Source organism: Lolium perenne, chromosome 5, assembly GCF_019359855.2.
Source record: "Lolium perenne isolate Kyuss_39 chromosome 5, Kyuss_2.0, whole genome shotgun sequence".
NCBI lineage: Eukaryota > Viridiplantae > Streptophyta > Magnoliopsida > Poales > Poaceae > Lolium > Lolium perenne.
The window spans coordinates 160,580,031-160,597,387 of record NC_067248.2 but is presented as its reverse complement, the minus strand read 5'-3'; the positions used below and the strand labels follow the sequence as shown (position 1 = coordinate 160,597,387).

General features: G+C 44.2%; 1 protein-coding gene and 1 pseudogene across 1 annotated transcript; both read left to right on the top strand.

Moving 5' to 3' along the window:
• Positions 1 to 1,060: 1,060 nt before the first annotated feature.
• LOC127304894 (SKP1-like protein 1B) lies at positions 1,061 to 1,817 on the top strand (annotated as a pseudogene).
• A 3,647-nt stretch (positions 1,818 to 5,464) lies between these two features.
• Positions 5,465 to 5,905, top strand: LOC127303702 (SKP1-like protein 1). The gene has a single exon (XM_051334409.2). The coding sequence runs from the start codon at positions 5,465 to 5,467 to the stop codon at positions 5,903 to 5,905; it is 441 nt and encodes a 146-aa protein (XP_051190369.2).
• The last annotated feature ends 11,452 nt before the right edge of the window (positions 5,906 to 17,357 follow it).

Below are 17,357 nucleotides of genomic sequence, written 5' to 3'. Positions count from 1 at the left end.
AAGAGATAGTTCAAGAATGGTCAAATCTAGGAGGGGAAATCAATTACTCACAAAAGTCGACGAACTAATTGACCCCGTCTCTCACTCATGGGATCTACAACTTATCCAACAGACCTTCAATTTGGAAGATGCAAAGACCATAAGCACGATCCCAATACAAGAAGGAGCAGAGGATCTCATAGCCTGGCACTTTGATAAAAAGGGGAACTTCTCTGTAAAATCAGCATACCAAGTGGTTCTGGACAGCCATGCAAAGGAAGAAGAGTTTGGATCGACGTCTACAGAACACACACTTCAGAAGGAAATGTTAAGCTACCATGGAAGAAATTATGGGCTTTACCATTACCAGGTAAACTTATACATTTCTTATGGCGTTTCGCGAATAATAGCCTTCCGCTCAGAATGAAACTGAAGAGAAGGGGAATTGAGCTAGACACGAGGTGCCCAGTGTGTTATAGGCTAGATGAAGACGGTGGGCATTGTTTTTTGAAATGCAAATCAGTAAAGGCGCTTTGGAGGGCAGCGGAACTGGAAGATACACGACTTCTTCTGGCGAACTGTCCCAATGCGAAATGGGTAATGATACAGATCCTCAAACTGAACGAAGAGATATGTATGAAGGTATGTACATTACTATGGACTTGGTGGCTAGAGAGAAATAGGGCCAACCAAGGACAAAAGATTAGGAGCCTAACTGAAATATTATTTTCTCATCAACTCCATTTTACAGAGTACTGGGAGCACCTCAAAAGAACAAAAGAGGTGAGGCAAAGTAAGATGCATGTCTGGTCCCCTCCTCCTTTGGATTATCTGAAAATAAATTCAGACGGGGCGTTTAGAGAATCGACTCGTTCCGGTGGATGGGGTTTTACCATAAAAAACGAACGAGGGGATACTCTGGTGGCAGGAGCTGGAAATCTGATGTTCGTTTCTGATCCCTTACATGCAGAAGCAGCAGCGATGTTTCATGCAATCCAGGAAGCAGCAAGAATGGGATGTCAGAAGATCATATTAGAGACTGATGCTACCGTCCTGAAGCAAGCAGTGACCAGCGAAGCATATGACAACTCTGTTCTAGGTGTGCTTTTTAAGGACATGAAATCTGTTATTAGGCACTCGTTTCAGCATTGTAAGGTAGAAGTATGTTCAAGAGTCTGTAACATATCAACACATTGTCTTGCTGCGTTTGGTGTCAGTCAGGAGCGGGGAAACTACCAGGTGTGGTTTGACCCGCTTCCATCCTTTGTAAGAGACTTGGTTGCTGGCGTTTGTCCAGTTTGTGTAAACTAATGGAATACAGTTAGTGTTCCTCTCAAAAAAAAAAAACCATGGCGGTGACTATAGCGGACGGAAACAAGGTCAACAAGGTGGTGGGTGGCGAGAAGAGCAAGACGATCACCTTGAAGAGCTCCGATGGCGATCAATTCGAGATGACCCGCGAGGCGGCGGTGATGTCGCAATCTCGCAGACCATCCAACACATGATCGAGGACGACTGCGTCCCTCTCCTCAACGTCTGCTCCAAGATCCTGGCCATGGTCGAGTACTGCAACAAGCACATCGCCACAAGCTCCGACAACGACAGTGAGAAGGAGGACCTCAAGAGCTTCGACGAGACCTTCCATGCTGTTCGACATGATCCTCGCCATCAACTATCTGGACATCAAGGGGCTTCTGGACCTCGGCTGCCAGATGGTCGCTGACATGATGAAGGGCAAGTCAGTCAAGGAGATTCGGAAGACCTTTAACATCAAGAACGACTACACGCCGGAAGAGGAGGAGGAGATCCGAAGGGAGAACCCGTGGGCTTTCGAGTAGATGACCTAGCTAGGACAATGTTTCATTAAAAAAAAAATCTGGCAGATTAATTACTATTTCAACATTTTCCTTCTTTAATTTAATTCGTTTTTGGTTAACATAGCCTACTTTATCATCCACATCGGCGAAAACTATATGCTTTTCGGTTTACCTATATTGAGATATTCCAACAAAATTAATTCTGTACTTTTATTTGTTGGTTGGAAACCCCGCTTGATGCAAACCATAGATGATGCAAGTTTAGACGGGAGGCTCGAGACGAACCCAACTTTAAATTAATAAAACCTCAACCGTCAAAGTACAATGAAGACGCACAACAGTTCACAGCAGCATATTACAAATCACGAATCTACGATCCCGACAACAAACTAGGTTGCTGAAACACCAACACACAGAAGGAAGTCGCGCCCCAGCGCAAACACTTAACCAGCTCCAAGAACTAAACCAAGCAACAAACAGCAACACCGATAACGGCAGGAAGCAAGAACAACGACGGTGATCACTCCGGACAGTCCTTGATGCTGGCATGGAGCGTATGCATCCTGCCAATCTCCAGCTCCAACATCTTCCGATTCTGTATCCTAGTCACTGACTTTCATACCTGCAAGTACATCAATATTTTATACAAGTCATTAGCAAGTTAGGAGGAAAAGATCCCTTTCAATCGTAAACTTGTTCCTAATATTCCACAAAGCGCACCACAAAGCCGTACAATTAATCCAAAGTACCTGCTTAGTTTGACCCACCAAACTGTCGAGCAACCTATAAACGTCCGCGAAATAGGAAGGATTCCAAGAAGAAAAGAGTAATTCCTTAACACCACTCTACGTAAATTTGGCCAACATACACAGAACTATGCGAGTTGCGAGGTTTCTCATACTCAATACACATGGCACACCGACTGGTCGACAGTCCCTATAGTTCAGGCTGGGCAATCAGCGACAAAGAAAGATGAGCAAGAATTAAAGTTATTTTTTTCTTTAAAATAGGAGGAGAGTTTGACCTATATACTGATCCTCGGGAAAAGAAAACCTCAATTCAGCGTAACATGGTACTGCACATCCTGAATGCCCAGAGAGCGTCCCCTCTATGATCGATCTCAGGCAACCAAATCCATGGCATAATAATTGCATCAGGTTAAAGATAAGAATAAAGACATGCTATTTAAAAATCTCTTTTAACCCATGTATCAATGTTCGGGAGGAAAAACTGTAACATCTGCCACTTTTGTGCAGAGGTGCAAATTCAAACATGCTGGTGAAAATTCCTGAATGGTGCCACACCCACACACACATTGAAACTTTTTTTCGATAAAGGGAATATATTAATATCAAATGATACCAATTACACCTAGCCTCTGCAACAACGCAATGCTCTAATAACATTACAGATGAACACAGCTAAAAAAAGAGAACAAAAAAAACTAAGAAATAAAAGTCCCGCTACATTATCCCAGCCGTAGCAACAGTAATACATCCACCACCAAGACAACACCTGAAATTTAGACTCTTCAAAAGCGACGTCTCCAAGAAGGGAACAGTGTACCAGCGCTGTCGTCGCCCGATCAAAGATTTTAGGTTTTCACCCTGAAGATAGTCTTCGCTCTCAAAACAATGCCTTCAACAAGGATTTGCTAGGCACAACCAGTTATGGCTAGACCTTGGGTTTTCACCCTGAAAGGTAAGAATCCGAACTTCATATGTGCTGCCGCCCCCACTTTCATACCACTATTGCGAAGTCCGGAACACCAAGCAAGCCCCTCAACAGCGCAAAGACTTGAACCTCCATTAGCTAGTTCTTCAATCCGGCCTTCATGATATTCTCTTCTTCTGACTTCACCATGGATCAGCTGTCACTTGGTATCAACACAGAAAAGAGCTTCACGCAGCATCCTCCAGAACCAAACGTCCGGAATAAAAACATGGGTGCGCACGATCGAATACCACCGATCCAGCAAACTCTAGGCAATAGAAGCACTGTTACATTTGCCGGTGGCATCTTCCGGAACTCAACACACCGGCCAGATCATGAAGGGCAGGCCTCTGGTAGGTCTTCATCTTCGCCCAAGAGAGACCCTACGACCGCCGCCTTTATTCAGGTCGGGCCCCCACGCCGGCAACCATTCCAAGCTGGCCATGGTTGCCGCCGGAGACACCAAGCAGATCGTGTAGTCCGGAGACACCGCAGCCGAGAGCCAGCCCTCCGGCCGCCGATAGGCGAGGAGAAGGGGACCTAGGGTTACCCCTTGGCAGTCCGCCCCCACCCGTCCCTCCGCCGCCGGCAGGGCACACCACCGCCTCGTCGTCCGTCATCCCGTCACCGAGCCGAGGCCAGGCGCCGCCACCGAGGTCCCCGACGAGAGGGCCGCGCCCCAGCCAGCCATACACGGTGGCCCTCCGCAGCTAGCCCGAACACCGACAGATCTGGGCGCGGGGGCCATGGTCCACGGCCTCCACGCGACCTCCGCGCAGAGGAGAAGCTGGGCCAGCATCACCCGTTACCACCGCATCCCCGGGGCCGCCGCCCTGGCTTGCCAGTGCCGGCGAGCCTCCAAGCCCAAACGGGTCCAGATCGGACCCATCTAGGCCCAGATCGGGCCCTGGCCGGAACAACGCCCGCAGCAGCACGACAGGGCATCGCCGCCGCCCGCCAAGCCACCAAGCCCGCCGCCGCCACTCCCCAGCGCCCGCAGATCCCCGCCGTCCGGCCGCCGCACGTGGCGGAGCAGGGAGGAGTGGATCCCGGGCCTTAAGCGCGTCCACCGCGGCTCTCCCCCAGCCCAGCCACCTTCGGTGGTGAGGGGTGCCGCCACCGCTCGCGAAGCCTCCACGGACTCGCACACATTGAAACTATTTGTATCCAGTCGTATATAGTTGCAACAACAGTTCTGATTAGTGCTAGATCACCAGAGACCAAACAGCAAAACATTGGTTGGACTGGGAAACATGAATAAAATAATCACTTCTGCAGTAGAACGGTGAGGAAAAAAAAATGAAAGCACCTTTATCTTCCATGAACCCTTCTTCCCTTCTTGAGAAAAACTTGCGCCACAATGCAACTTCATCCATCCGGTTTCAATTTTCTTACAATATTCTTTAGCTTCTTTTTCTTCCTGCTATTATCCTCCGTGCTGAACATGGCTTGCTTTCCTTTCTCTCGAACATCGGACTGAATCATGCCATAATTTTAGAGTCATGCAAATATTAATTTTTCGTGAGTAATATGAGCAAATGGAAGTTCACTTGGATGCCATTTTTTCCTTTAAGTAATCATCGTGGATTTGGATTCGTAAGCGTAGGTTTAGCATTATTGGCGTAGGAGTTGTTTCGATGCAAATCATGTACACGTGTATCCTGATGCATCGTAATGAATACGTACTCATTTTTGTCTGCCAGGAGATCAATCGGAACCAGGGTAGTATATCGAGTCGGTCTCATCTTTCCTTGCGTGTCGCCGGTCTGGCCCTTCGAATATAGAGGCCCCGAGGTGGTCGATCAAAATATCGCAACGATCGAGATCGAGATCGAGCGTTCCAATCGAAACCTGACCGATTCTTTCCACGTACGAGAGCCCAAGCAAGAGCCATGGCTGCGACGATGGCGGACGGGAATAAGGCCGACGAGGCCCTGGGCGGCGAGAAGAGCAAGATGATCACGCTGAAGAGCTCCGACGGTGAGCAATTCGAGACGACCCGGGAGGCGGCGGCGATGTCGCAGACCATCCAGCACCTGATCGAGGACAACTGCATGGACAACGGCGTCCCTCTCCCCAACGTCGACTCTAAAACCCTTGCCATGGTCATGGAGTACTGCAACAAGCACGTCGCCGACAGTGCGGACGAGGAGGGCCTCAAGAGCTTCGACGAGAGCTTTATCAAGGTGGATCCGGACACGCTGTTCGACATCATCCTCGCCGCCAACAATCTGGAAATCAAGGGGCTCCTGGACCTCAGCAGCCAGAGGGTCGCCGATATGATCAAGGGTAAGTCGGCTGAGGAGATTCGGAAGACGCTCAACATCAAGAACGACTACACGCCGGAGGAGGAGGAGAAGAACCGAAGGGAGAACCCGTGGGCGTTTCGCGATTGAGTAGATGACCTAGCTAGCTCGGGAAAAGATAACTTTGATTCAGCGTAACATGGTAATGCATATCCTGAATGCCAGAGAGCGTCCCCTCTATAATCGATCTCAGGCAACCAAATCCATGGCCTAATAATTGCATCACTCTAAAGATAAGAATACAGACAATGAGACAAGCTTATTTAAAAATCTTTTTAACCCATGTACTCCACTTGTGTGCAGAGGTGCAAATTCACTACGCTTGTATGCAGAGGTGCAAATTCAAACAGGCAGGTGCAAATTCCTGAATGGTTCCACAAACATGTGATGCGAGCGATGTATTCTCTACTGAATTTCAAAATATTTGGAACACACGTGGTCTATCCTCTGCAAGAACTCAATAGGAAATCATCGATAGGTAGCCATATATCCTTATGCGGTGGGATTTTACATGTTGATAGCACTAACGTTTGAAGGGGTAAATAGCTCCTATGCGACGTCTTTCCGTGGAATTGTCTGAAACGCAATATTGTTCGCAAGAATGGCTTCTGTGTGGCGTTTCCCGCAGCCCAAATTGCTCTCATGCGACATGGGCCTTAATCGTAGTAGAGATCGTTATTCGTTTGGATTATGTGAACTAAGCAGTACCCACACAACTTATCCACCTTAGCGCTTACCCTTACTATGTCAGTCAGCATGAGACCCACTGTAACATCCCAATATTTTCAAAAGTTAAAAGTTCATGCATTCATATCATTCTTGAATTAAGTGCATCACATAAAATAACAAACACATGCGGTCAAGCACCGGAAACCCTAAATCATCGATTTGTCGCCTTATGGTCTTGGTACCATTTTATTTTATTGAGCTTTCAAGTTTGTTTAAAACACCTCTACTATAGTCCCAAATTAATCATCTTGTTTTTACAAAAAATTAGAAACAAATTTGAGTTAATTCGGAGCTACGGTTTAAAAGTTATGCGAGAAACAAAAAGAGAGAAATAGAAAAAAAAAATGAGGAAACAGGCCGAGTTGGGTCGACCGAGCCGCGCCAGCCCAACCCGGCCGGAGCCAGCCCAGCCGCACCCTGCTCTCTTCTTCGCCCCACGAGCTGACAAGGTGGTCCCCACCAGGTCGTCTTCAACCTCCATTCAACAGCCATCAAAGCCATTAACGCTCTTGAAAGCTTCCGTTACCAAACCGGCGATCGCCGGAGTAACTCTCCCCCATCAAACCGTCCGCCCCCTGCCCTCCCTAAGCCTCCTATAAATAGCCCCGGCCCTCCTCACTCTTTTCCGCCACTCATTTCTCTCTATCGCGCCGCCAGGCTGAGGTAATTGCTCGCCGGAGCAAGTCCCCGGCCGCCACCTTTGGCGACCGTCCCCGGCCGCCCGCGACCTCCCCCGGCCACGCAACCCCCGCCCGCGCGTCGGACTCGACGCGGCCGACCCCGTCCGCTCCTTCGCCGTCGCCCGAACCCGCAGAGTCGCCGCGCCTCCACCGCCCGACCCCGACCGAGCTCCGCCGCACCCCACGGCCACCGGAGGCGGCTCGCAGCGCCACCGCCACCATCCGCCTCACCTCGGCGCGCCGCCTCGCGTGGTCGCCTTCGTCGACGCCAGAGACCGCCGTAGCCGCCGCGCCCTCACCGTCTGAGCCGCCGCCGCGCCAGCACCGCCGGCCGGCAAGGTGAGCTCTTCCCCCTTTTTTTTTTGACAATCAATACCACATATATTCATAGCAACAAATAGTACATGGTAGAGATACATGAACTAACTCCAACGATTACAAAACAGAGAATTGGATCCAATGGTCCATAAGGCTGATCCAACGATTACAAAACAGATAATTTATAGCCCGGCCGGCAAGGTGAGCTCTTCCCCTTTTTCTTTTTCTTTTATTCTTTTCTTTTTGCTTTTTAGTTTTAGACCATAGGATTGGATCCAATGGTCCATAAGGCTGATCCGGCCGAACCGGTATTATCCAATAGGGAACCGCCACGTGTCCTGCCCAGTCAGCCTGCCCCAGTCAAAATAGTCAAACTAGTTTCAAATTCGTTTTTAAATATCAGATTTGATGTCTAACTTGTAAAATCCATATAAACTCAACCGTAGGTTCAAATTTAGCAAATGTTATATCGTTGGAAAGCTTGTAATATGTAGAATACAACCATGCAGTAACATAGTGTAGGTTCTGTAGAAAGGTTTGCACCATAATTCAAAACAGAGAATTCAACCTTTGGCACTATAAAAATTGTGTAAATTAATACAGTGGGCCAAATTTTACAATTTTGTAGTCTCTGGAATCCTTAGAACATTTAGAACACCATGGAACCAGATTCGATCAACTTTGATACGTGCACAAACTTGCTTTATCAATTTATGTGTAAATCTGTATTTTGTCGATAATTCAGAATCTATAAATTATTTTTGAGTGAATCCAATTGCTATGGCCTTGTATTACTGTAACCTATCCATAGATGTTAATTTAAGACTTTACCAAACATAAAACTTGCTGTAGCTAATTGTTAGTGGTTTATGTGCGATGCAAATCACTAGTTTTGATAATTAAGAAAAACCCAATAAAACTTTTATTTCCAGAGAACTTTACCAACCTTCTAAACATCAGAGAAACACTCTTACAACATTTTCACTTCAATTAATTGAGTGAAATTAAATCGTGCATATCATGCATGCATACATGTCTATGGTTGTTCATCTAGAATGTTATGTTTATTTTGGATTGTTTGTTTGTTTGTTTGTTTGTTTAGATTGTGAAGAAGATCAAGGTTACGCTTGCGGTTGCTATGTTTGTGCTGGTTGCGTTGATCAAGGCAAGTGACATTCAAATCCTATCTATTTTAATTATGCATTAGGATTTTGAATTCAAAAGTAAAGTATCATGCTATGCTTAGCAAACCCTAGTAGTGCGTAGCTACTCCTGAACCCATTGCTAGGATGCTTCACTTTTGCTTGCAACATCAAATACCAAGTGCTGTTTTGTTATTGGATGTGAATGTTTGGAAATTTAAAAGTAACAACCCTAGTGAAACACCTGGGTGGATTGGTTGATTGGTGGGCGACTGCTCAGGTCCACGCTCCTAGTCGTAGCTAGTGGGCTAAAGTGGTGAATCCCTGAGAGTTCACATTTGTAGAGTGGTCGCTTTTGACTACACACCTGGTTTTCACCAGGGGATCGTGTGGGGGTTTATTACCTAGGATGGGTTTTAAGCTTGTGAGTTCCACTTGTGGTTGGCCACCCAGGATTAAAGAGATTACCATGTCGTCCATGTTTTAGATAGCTTCCAGTGCAGCCTTATGGTATTATGGGCTTTTCCAAGATTAATTAAGTTGTGAGGATTCAACTTGTGGCTAGACAGTGGGTGGAGGCGACGGCCAAGGGAACGGGTCTAGTTTGTATGGTTGAATTCTTATTCTGAAAGATCTTATCTCATTCTTCTCTTGGGAAGGGTGGGTCGTAAGGTGAAAGTGCACAACCTCTCAAGAGTTAAACCTAAGATCTTAGCCGTGTCCCCGGTTATGGACAATTTGAGCTTCTAGGCAAGGAATGTATGGAAGAATCTCATCACCTTTTCTGAATGTATTTAAAATTTGAACAACCTTGTAACACCCATGGGAGATGTAACCATGTGATTATTCTAAAACCCATGGAGGATTTAACCATGGTGTGATTTCATAATGTCATTCAAAGATTTTCAAAATGTTTTGTTTTAAGTAAAATATAGGATAAAATTGGCTTTATGCAAATTAGCCTAAGACTCCACAAGCCAAATATCATGTAGATAGTCATGCCTAAAACTGCCACCAAATAAGTGTCATTTGCCAGTACATCATTGTACTGACCTCCATTCGTGGGGCTGCATATTCAAACGTGCAGGTTCTTCGGAAGATGAGTACTAATAGGATCTCGAGTCTACATTCCAACATGTCTACCTGTGGCGCATGAAGATAATGGAGGCTCATTGAAGTTTATAGTTTCCGCTGTGTTTGATCGAACTCTTTTATGTGAGCTAGTCCAAGTGACTATGTAGTTTGTAAGACTTTGTTTATCTCCTGAGAATCTACGTTGTAATAATTTGATGCTATTGCGATGATTACTATATTTTTTAATGTGTGTGCTATCAGTGATCCCGGGAATAGCACTATACACAGGTATCTTATCTTTATTAAAAGGTAGGGTGCTACACCCACCTACTGCAGGACCCACAACTTGCCAGTTCGTACAAGATGGGAGTCAGATCTCTCCGGTCGCCCGCACCCGTGCCCGCTTGCCTGCCGCCCCCATTTCTCCTTCGGCGCGCGACTATGTCGACCTTTATTTCAGCCTCCCGCCCCGCATGGCCTAGGTATGGTGCAGTGCCCATGACATCATGTCCTGACTGTCCACGCACCGCTTGATTGAAGCGATTGGTCACATCGACGAAGAAGAATGGGAACTATGTGTGAGAATTTGTGAAGTGCGAGAGCAAGCCCGAGCCGAGAAAGGTTAGATCTGAGTTATCCGTCGGCCTTTTTTGCTCTAATTTGTGCATATTCTATGATTTGTCTCCGATTTGGGATTTAGGGTTCATGTGTTCCTTTTCAGAATCTGAAAAATTGTAGCCATTTTGAGTGGATGGATGCGTATGTTGAGAGGCTTGAAGTGGAGGGTATGAGTAGGGGCGCAACCCGGGAGATCAATGAAGCGCCGGCGGTGGAGAAATTGGGCTCTGCTGCCACGGGTGATGGGGAACTAATTGGGGAACTGAAGAAACTGAACAAGCATCTAAAATAGATGGTTGGTTTGAAGAAGTAGGCAAATGTGATCGCTTTAGCATTTTATTTTTGTGTAATTTCTCTAGGATTTCTTTACATTCCGTTGATGAGTCGTTAGAAGTGATTTTTAATATGGTTATGTTAATAATTTGGATCAGCTGGTTATGTTAGTCTATGTTTGAATGTACGCTCAATGAGATGCATAACTTGGGAGCTGGATTTTCGTAATGAATCAAATGTGGCAGCAAATTCGGCCAAAATTTTCTATGTTTTTTTTTAGTTTCGTCAGTTAACGAAGAACTGTAGCGTTCCAAAAAAAGGTAATTGTTGCCCTTGGCCCATTTCGTCAGTTAACCATATGATCGGGTTGGGCCGTGGGCTGTGGAGGATTTTTATCACACAGGAAACCTTGTTCCGCCATTGGGTCGTAAGTAATGGGTTGTAAGTTGGGTAGTAGGCATGTGTGGTTTTCTATTCCCTCTAATTGATTTGGAAATTTCTGTAAACATTTTGTCTATTGACCATTAAAGCTTCGGCCGAGCTAGGAAATTTTTGACGTTGTGCCACCCTCTAAAAAAAATATGTCATCACATATAATACAAAAATTACCAGAAAAAATAGAGGCTATTGCAGTTTTACAATATTGCTAACACCTAACACGTCATAATATTTAACAGAAAGTAATTTGACCATTTTTTCTGAACTTTTCTTTTAGTATAGATCAGTTGATCCTAAAGTTTTAAAAATATATCTGGGTGTCCAGGGCAAGGGGCACAATGGCTGGCTCCACCCATGGTTTTTTGATGTTTAATATGAAACGAACTTGCATCTTTTATGGTTCAAAAATATGACAACTAATTTTTGGAGTGATAGTGTCCTATAACTACCAAAGAAACACCAATACATTTTATTTATTTTGTGGTAGTTTTGTTATTATTTTCGTAGTGTATTGGTCAAACTAGAAACAACTCAGTTATACCTAAAAACATGCGACATGAGTAGCCCCGGCGATAAAATAAGCACCATTACATATATAAAATAAGGACCATTAAGATAAAATAAGAACCATTACGACATGAGTAGCCTCGACGACTACATGAGTAGAACCATTACATAGATATAAAGTTCATGACACGACACGAAATAAGCAACTACGATAGTAAAACATTACAAGGCACGAAATAAGGAAATACGATAGTAAAAAGCACAAGACGACACAAGCATCTTCTTCACCACCTCACTGCCTTCTTCATCTGCACTCCCTCCTGAGCACGGCCACCATATTCACTCATCTGGCGCGGTGTACTTGGGGTAGGGGAGGGTGTGCATGCGGTCGACGGTGGGGAAGATGAAGTTGAAATCAGTGAAAATGTTGTAGGTTGTGAAGACAATGAATTCATAACCGCACTGATGACGCGTGAAGCACACGTCCGTTGGGAACCTCAGGAGGAAGGTGTGATGCGTACAACAGCAAGTTTTCCCTCAGTAAGAAACCAAGGTTATCGAACCAGTAGGAGATGAAGGCCACGTGAAGGTTGTTGGTGAAGGAGTGTAGTGCGACGCAACACCAGGGATTCCGGCGCCAACGTGGAACCTGCACAACACAATCAAAATACTTTGCCCCAACTTAACAGTGAGGTTGTCAATCTCACCGGCTTGCTGTAAACAAAGGATTAAACGTATGGTGTGGAGAATGATGTTTGTTTGCAAAGAACAACAGAGAACAATGATTGCAGTAGGTTGTATTTCAGATGTAAAAGAATGGACCGGGGTCCACAGTTCACTAGTGGTGTCTCTCCAATAAAATAAATAGCATGTTGGGTGAATAAATTACAGTTGGGCAATTGACAAATAGAGAGGGCATAACAATGAGCATACATATCATGATGACTACTATGAGATTTACTTAGGGCATTACGACAAAGAACATAGACCGCTATCCAGCATGCATCTATGCCTAAAAAGTCCACCTTCGGGTTAGCATCCGCACCCCTTCCAGTATTAAGTTGCAAACAATAGACAATTGCATTAAGTACTGTGCGTAATGTAAACAATACAAATATCCTTAGACAAAGCATTGATGTTTTATCCCTAGTGGCAACAACACATCCACAACCTTAGAAATTTCTGTCACTGTTCCAGATTCAATGGAGGCATGAACCCACTATCGAGCATAAATACTCCCTCTTGGAGTCACAAGTATCAACTTGGCCAGAGCCTCTACTAGCAACGGAGAGCATGCAAGATCATAAACAACACATATTGTTGGAGATATGCCCAAGAGGCAATAATAAAAGTGGTTATTATATATCTTTGTGTTTATGATAAATATTTATATACCATGCTATAATTGTATTAACCGAAACATTGATACATGTGTGTTATGTAAACAACAATGAGTCCCTAGTAAGCCTCTTAACTAGCTTGTTGATTAATAGATGATCATAGTTTCATGATCATGAACATTGGATTTTATTAATAACAAGGTTATGTCATTATATGAATGATGTAATGGACACACCCAATTAAGCGTAGCATAAGATCACGTCATTAAGTTATTTGCTATAAGCTTTCGATACATAGTTACCTAGTCCTTTCGACCATGAGATCATATAAATCACTTATACCGGAAAGGTACTTTGATTACATCAAACGCCACTGCGTAAATGGGTGGTTATAAAGGTGGGATTAAGTATCCAGAAAGTATGAGTTGAGGCATATGGATCAACAGTGGGATTTGTCCATCCCGATGGCGGATAGATATACTCTGGGCCCTCTCGGTGGAATGTCGTCTATATTAGCTTGCAAGCATATGAATGGTTCATAAGAGACCACATACCACGGTACGAGTAAAGAGTACTTGTGAGGAGACGAGGTTGAACAAGGTATAGAGATACCAATGATCAAACCTCGGACAAGTAAAATATCGCGTGACAAAGGGAATTGGTATCGTATGTGAATGGTTCATTCGATCACTAAATCATCGTTGAATATGTGGGAGCCATTATGGATCTCTAGATCCCGCTATTGGTTATTGGTCGGAGAGAGGTCTCAACCATGTCCACATAGTTCGCGAACCGTAGGGTGACACACTTAAGGTTTGATGTCGTATTAGTAGATATTGAATATGGAATGGAGTTCGAAGTTTTGTTTGGAGTCTCGGATGGGATCCCAGACATCACGAGGAGTTCCGGAATGGTCCGGAGAATAAGATTCATATATAGGAAGTCATTTTCTAGGTTTGAAAATGATCCGGTATTTTTTCTGGAAGGTTCTAGAAGGTTCTAGAAGAGTCCGGAAGAAATTAGCATGAAAGGTGGAGTCCCAGAGGGACTCCACCCACCTTGGCCGGCCAGCCTAAGGGAGGAGGAGTCCCAAGTTGACTCCTCCCCATGGTGGCCGGCCACCCCACCAAAGGAAAGGGGGAAGTCCCACTCCCCCTAGGTTTGGTCATATGGAAGGTTTATGTTGGGGTCTTATTCGAAGACTTTTGACCTAATCCTTGGGGCTTCCACCTATATAAAGAGGGGAGGAGAGGGGCTGGCCGGCCACACCAAGACCACCACGGCCGCACCCCCCCAAGAGCCCCCTCTCCCAGAAACCCTAGCGGTTCCCTCCTCCCTCTCTCTCCCACATAGCTTAGGCGAAGCTCTGTCGGAGATCTCCACCATCACCGCCACCACGCCGTCATGCTGCCGGGATTCCGAGGAGGATCTACTACTTCCGCTGCCCGCTGGAACGAGGAGAAGTGCGTTGTCTTCATCAACACCGAACATGTGACCGAGTACGGAGGTGCTGCCCGGTTGTGGCACCGTCAAGATCTTCTACGCGCTTTTGAAAGCGGCAAGTGATCGTCTACCGCAGCAATGAGAGCCTCCTCTTGTAGGCTTTGGAAATCTTCAAGGGTTAGTCTCGTTCATCCCCTCGTTGCTACCGTCTTCTAGATTGCATCTTGGCTTGGATTGCGTTCTCGCGGTAGGAATTTTTTTGTTTTCTATGCTACGAATCCCTACAGTGGTATCAGAGCCGTGTCTATGCATAGATGGTTGCACGAGTAGAACACAATTGTTTGTGGGCATTGATGCTTTGTTGTCTTTAGTTCGAGTACTTTGCATCTTTGTGGCATGGTGGGATGAAGCGGCTCGGGCTAACTTTACATGACCGCGTTCATGAGACTTGCTCCACATTTGACATGCAACTTGTATTGCATAAGTGGCTTTGCGGGTGTCTGTCTCTCCCACCATAGTGAAGATTCAATTTACTCTTTGTATTGACAACAATAGTATCACCGTTGTGGTTCATGTTCGTAGGTAGATTAGATCTCACTCGAAAACCCTAAACCACGTAAAATATGCAAACCAAATTAGAGACGTCTAACTTATTTTTGCAGGGTTTGGTGATGTGATATGGCCATAATGTGATGATGAATATGTATGAGATGATTATTATTGTATTGTGGCAACCGGCAGGAGCCTTATGGTTGTCTTTAAATTTCATGTTGAGTAGTATTTCAAAGTAGTTGTAATAGTGGCTACATGAGGTGAACAACCATGAAGACGGCGCCATGGACCTTGACGCTACGCCGACGATGATGGAGATCATGCCCGTTGATGATGGAGATCATGTCCGTGCTTTAGAGATGAAGATCGAAGGCACAAAGAATAAAGGGCCATATCATATCACATATGAATTGCATGTGATGTTAATCCTTTATGCATCTTATTTTGCTTAGAACGCGACGGTAGCATTATAAGATGATCCCTCACATTAATATCAAGATAATAAAGTGTTCTCCCCTCGTATGCACCGTTGCAACAGTTCGTCATTTCGAAGCATCGCGTGATGATCGGATGTGATAGATTCTACGTTCATAAACAACGGGTGTAAGCCATGTTTGCACACGCAGAATACTTGGGTTTGCTTGACGAGCCTAGAATGTACAGACATGGCCTCGGGACAACGGAAACCGAAAGGTTGAACACGAGTCATATGGATGATATGATCAACATGTTGATGTTCACCATTGAAGCTACATCATCTCACATGATGATCGGTTTTGGTGTAGTGGATGTGGATCGTGTACCACTTAACAACTATGAGGGATGTTGTATTAAGTGGGAGTTCATTAGTAATTAGATTAAAACATGAACTAATTATCATAAACATAGTCTGAGTAGTATTTTGAATTAATTTTGTAGTATTGGCATCCGTTTTTCTACCATGCGCTAGTCTTGTAATTGAGATAGAAATACTGTTAAAATCTGACAAGAAACTTTACGGACTAGTACCGTATTGTTCAAGAATCAAGAATTGTTTAAGTCCTATTGCAAACTTTTAGTAAACCTCACATTGTTAATTCAAAGAGCTATGATTTCAATTAGTACCTAAAGTTATCTTGTCTCCATGAAACTTGAAGTTCAAATCTGTTTGAAAAAGTAAGGAGCTGAAAATTTAGTTTTCAGAAATAAGCAAGGTATGAGATATATGTGATATCTAAGACCTTATTGCAAGATGATAGAATATAATCTAGTGAGACTACATAAACTCATAAGTTTTATGGGAATGTACGAAGGTTGAAGACGCCCGGCGTCCCAATCTTCCAACTAAGTTGGACACTAAAGATATTCGCATATCTATGAAATGATCGTCCTTAGTATGAATCGTTGCTAAGACTCGTTGTTTCGAAGCATCTCGTGATGATCGGGTGTTATAGATTCTACGAGTGCATGCAACGGGTGCAAGTCAGATTTGCACATGCGAATACTGAGGTTAAACTTTAAACGAGCCTAGCATGTACAGACATGGTCTCGGTAAGTCATCATGAAACAATGGATAAAATTATGAGTGAAATTGTTCATCATATTACAAGGTTACTAATAGTGAAATTCGGAACACTTGTCATATGATGATCAACTTCAAAGTAAGAACCTCAAGGTTATTGGTATTTGACCAACAAACCTAGAAGTTATTGAAGGTGAAGTGTTTTCTGAGAATGAGGAAAGCTAAAAGAAAAACAACAAAAGATATTTTGGCAGAAAGAAAGAAAAGACTAGAAAGTCTAGCTCAGGTGTATATAAATGATATACATGTTATGGATGTATTCCTCGTTTGGTCACACAATGAAATTCTTGGGTATTTGTACCATATTGGTTGGTATGAAGTGTCATACAAAACAACGCAATACAAGAATACAATGGCCTAAATGACTGACAAGGAATATGATAGGAATGCACGTATGGAACAAAAATAAAGTGTTATTATGTTCGTCGTTAGCATTCTATATCTAGCCCTTAGAATTTATAATAAAGAACTTAATAATTGTTATTTTGGTCTGGTCAAATAAAAACAATGAGTTGTTCAAATTATGACATTACTCCATGTACGATGGATAAGTTATTATAAATCTTAATGGTGAAACACACATACATAACACTGACGCTAAAATGCCATAAGGAAAATGATTTGAATTCCACTTATTTGTGGAACCGCCATTTAGGTCATGTTAGAAAGGAATGCATGAAGGAACTCCATGCAAATGGAATTTTGGAGTCATTCGATTTTTGAATCGTTTGGCGCTTGCAAATCTTTTCTAAAGAGAATGACTGAAATACCGCTCATAGGCCAAGAGTTGAACGGGCAACTAACTTAGTGGAAATATACATGATGATATATGTGGTTCACTTGGCATAGTTGTGTGCGGGAGATTTT

Coding starts and splice junctions, on each gene's coding strand:
- LOC127303702 (XM_051334409.2), top strand. CDS start 5,465: ATGATCACGCTGAAGAGCTCCGACGGTGAGCAATTCGAGACGACCCGG.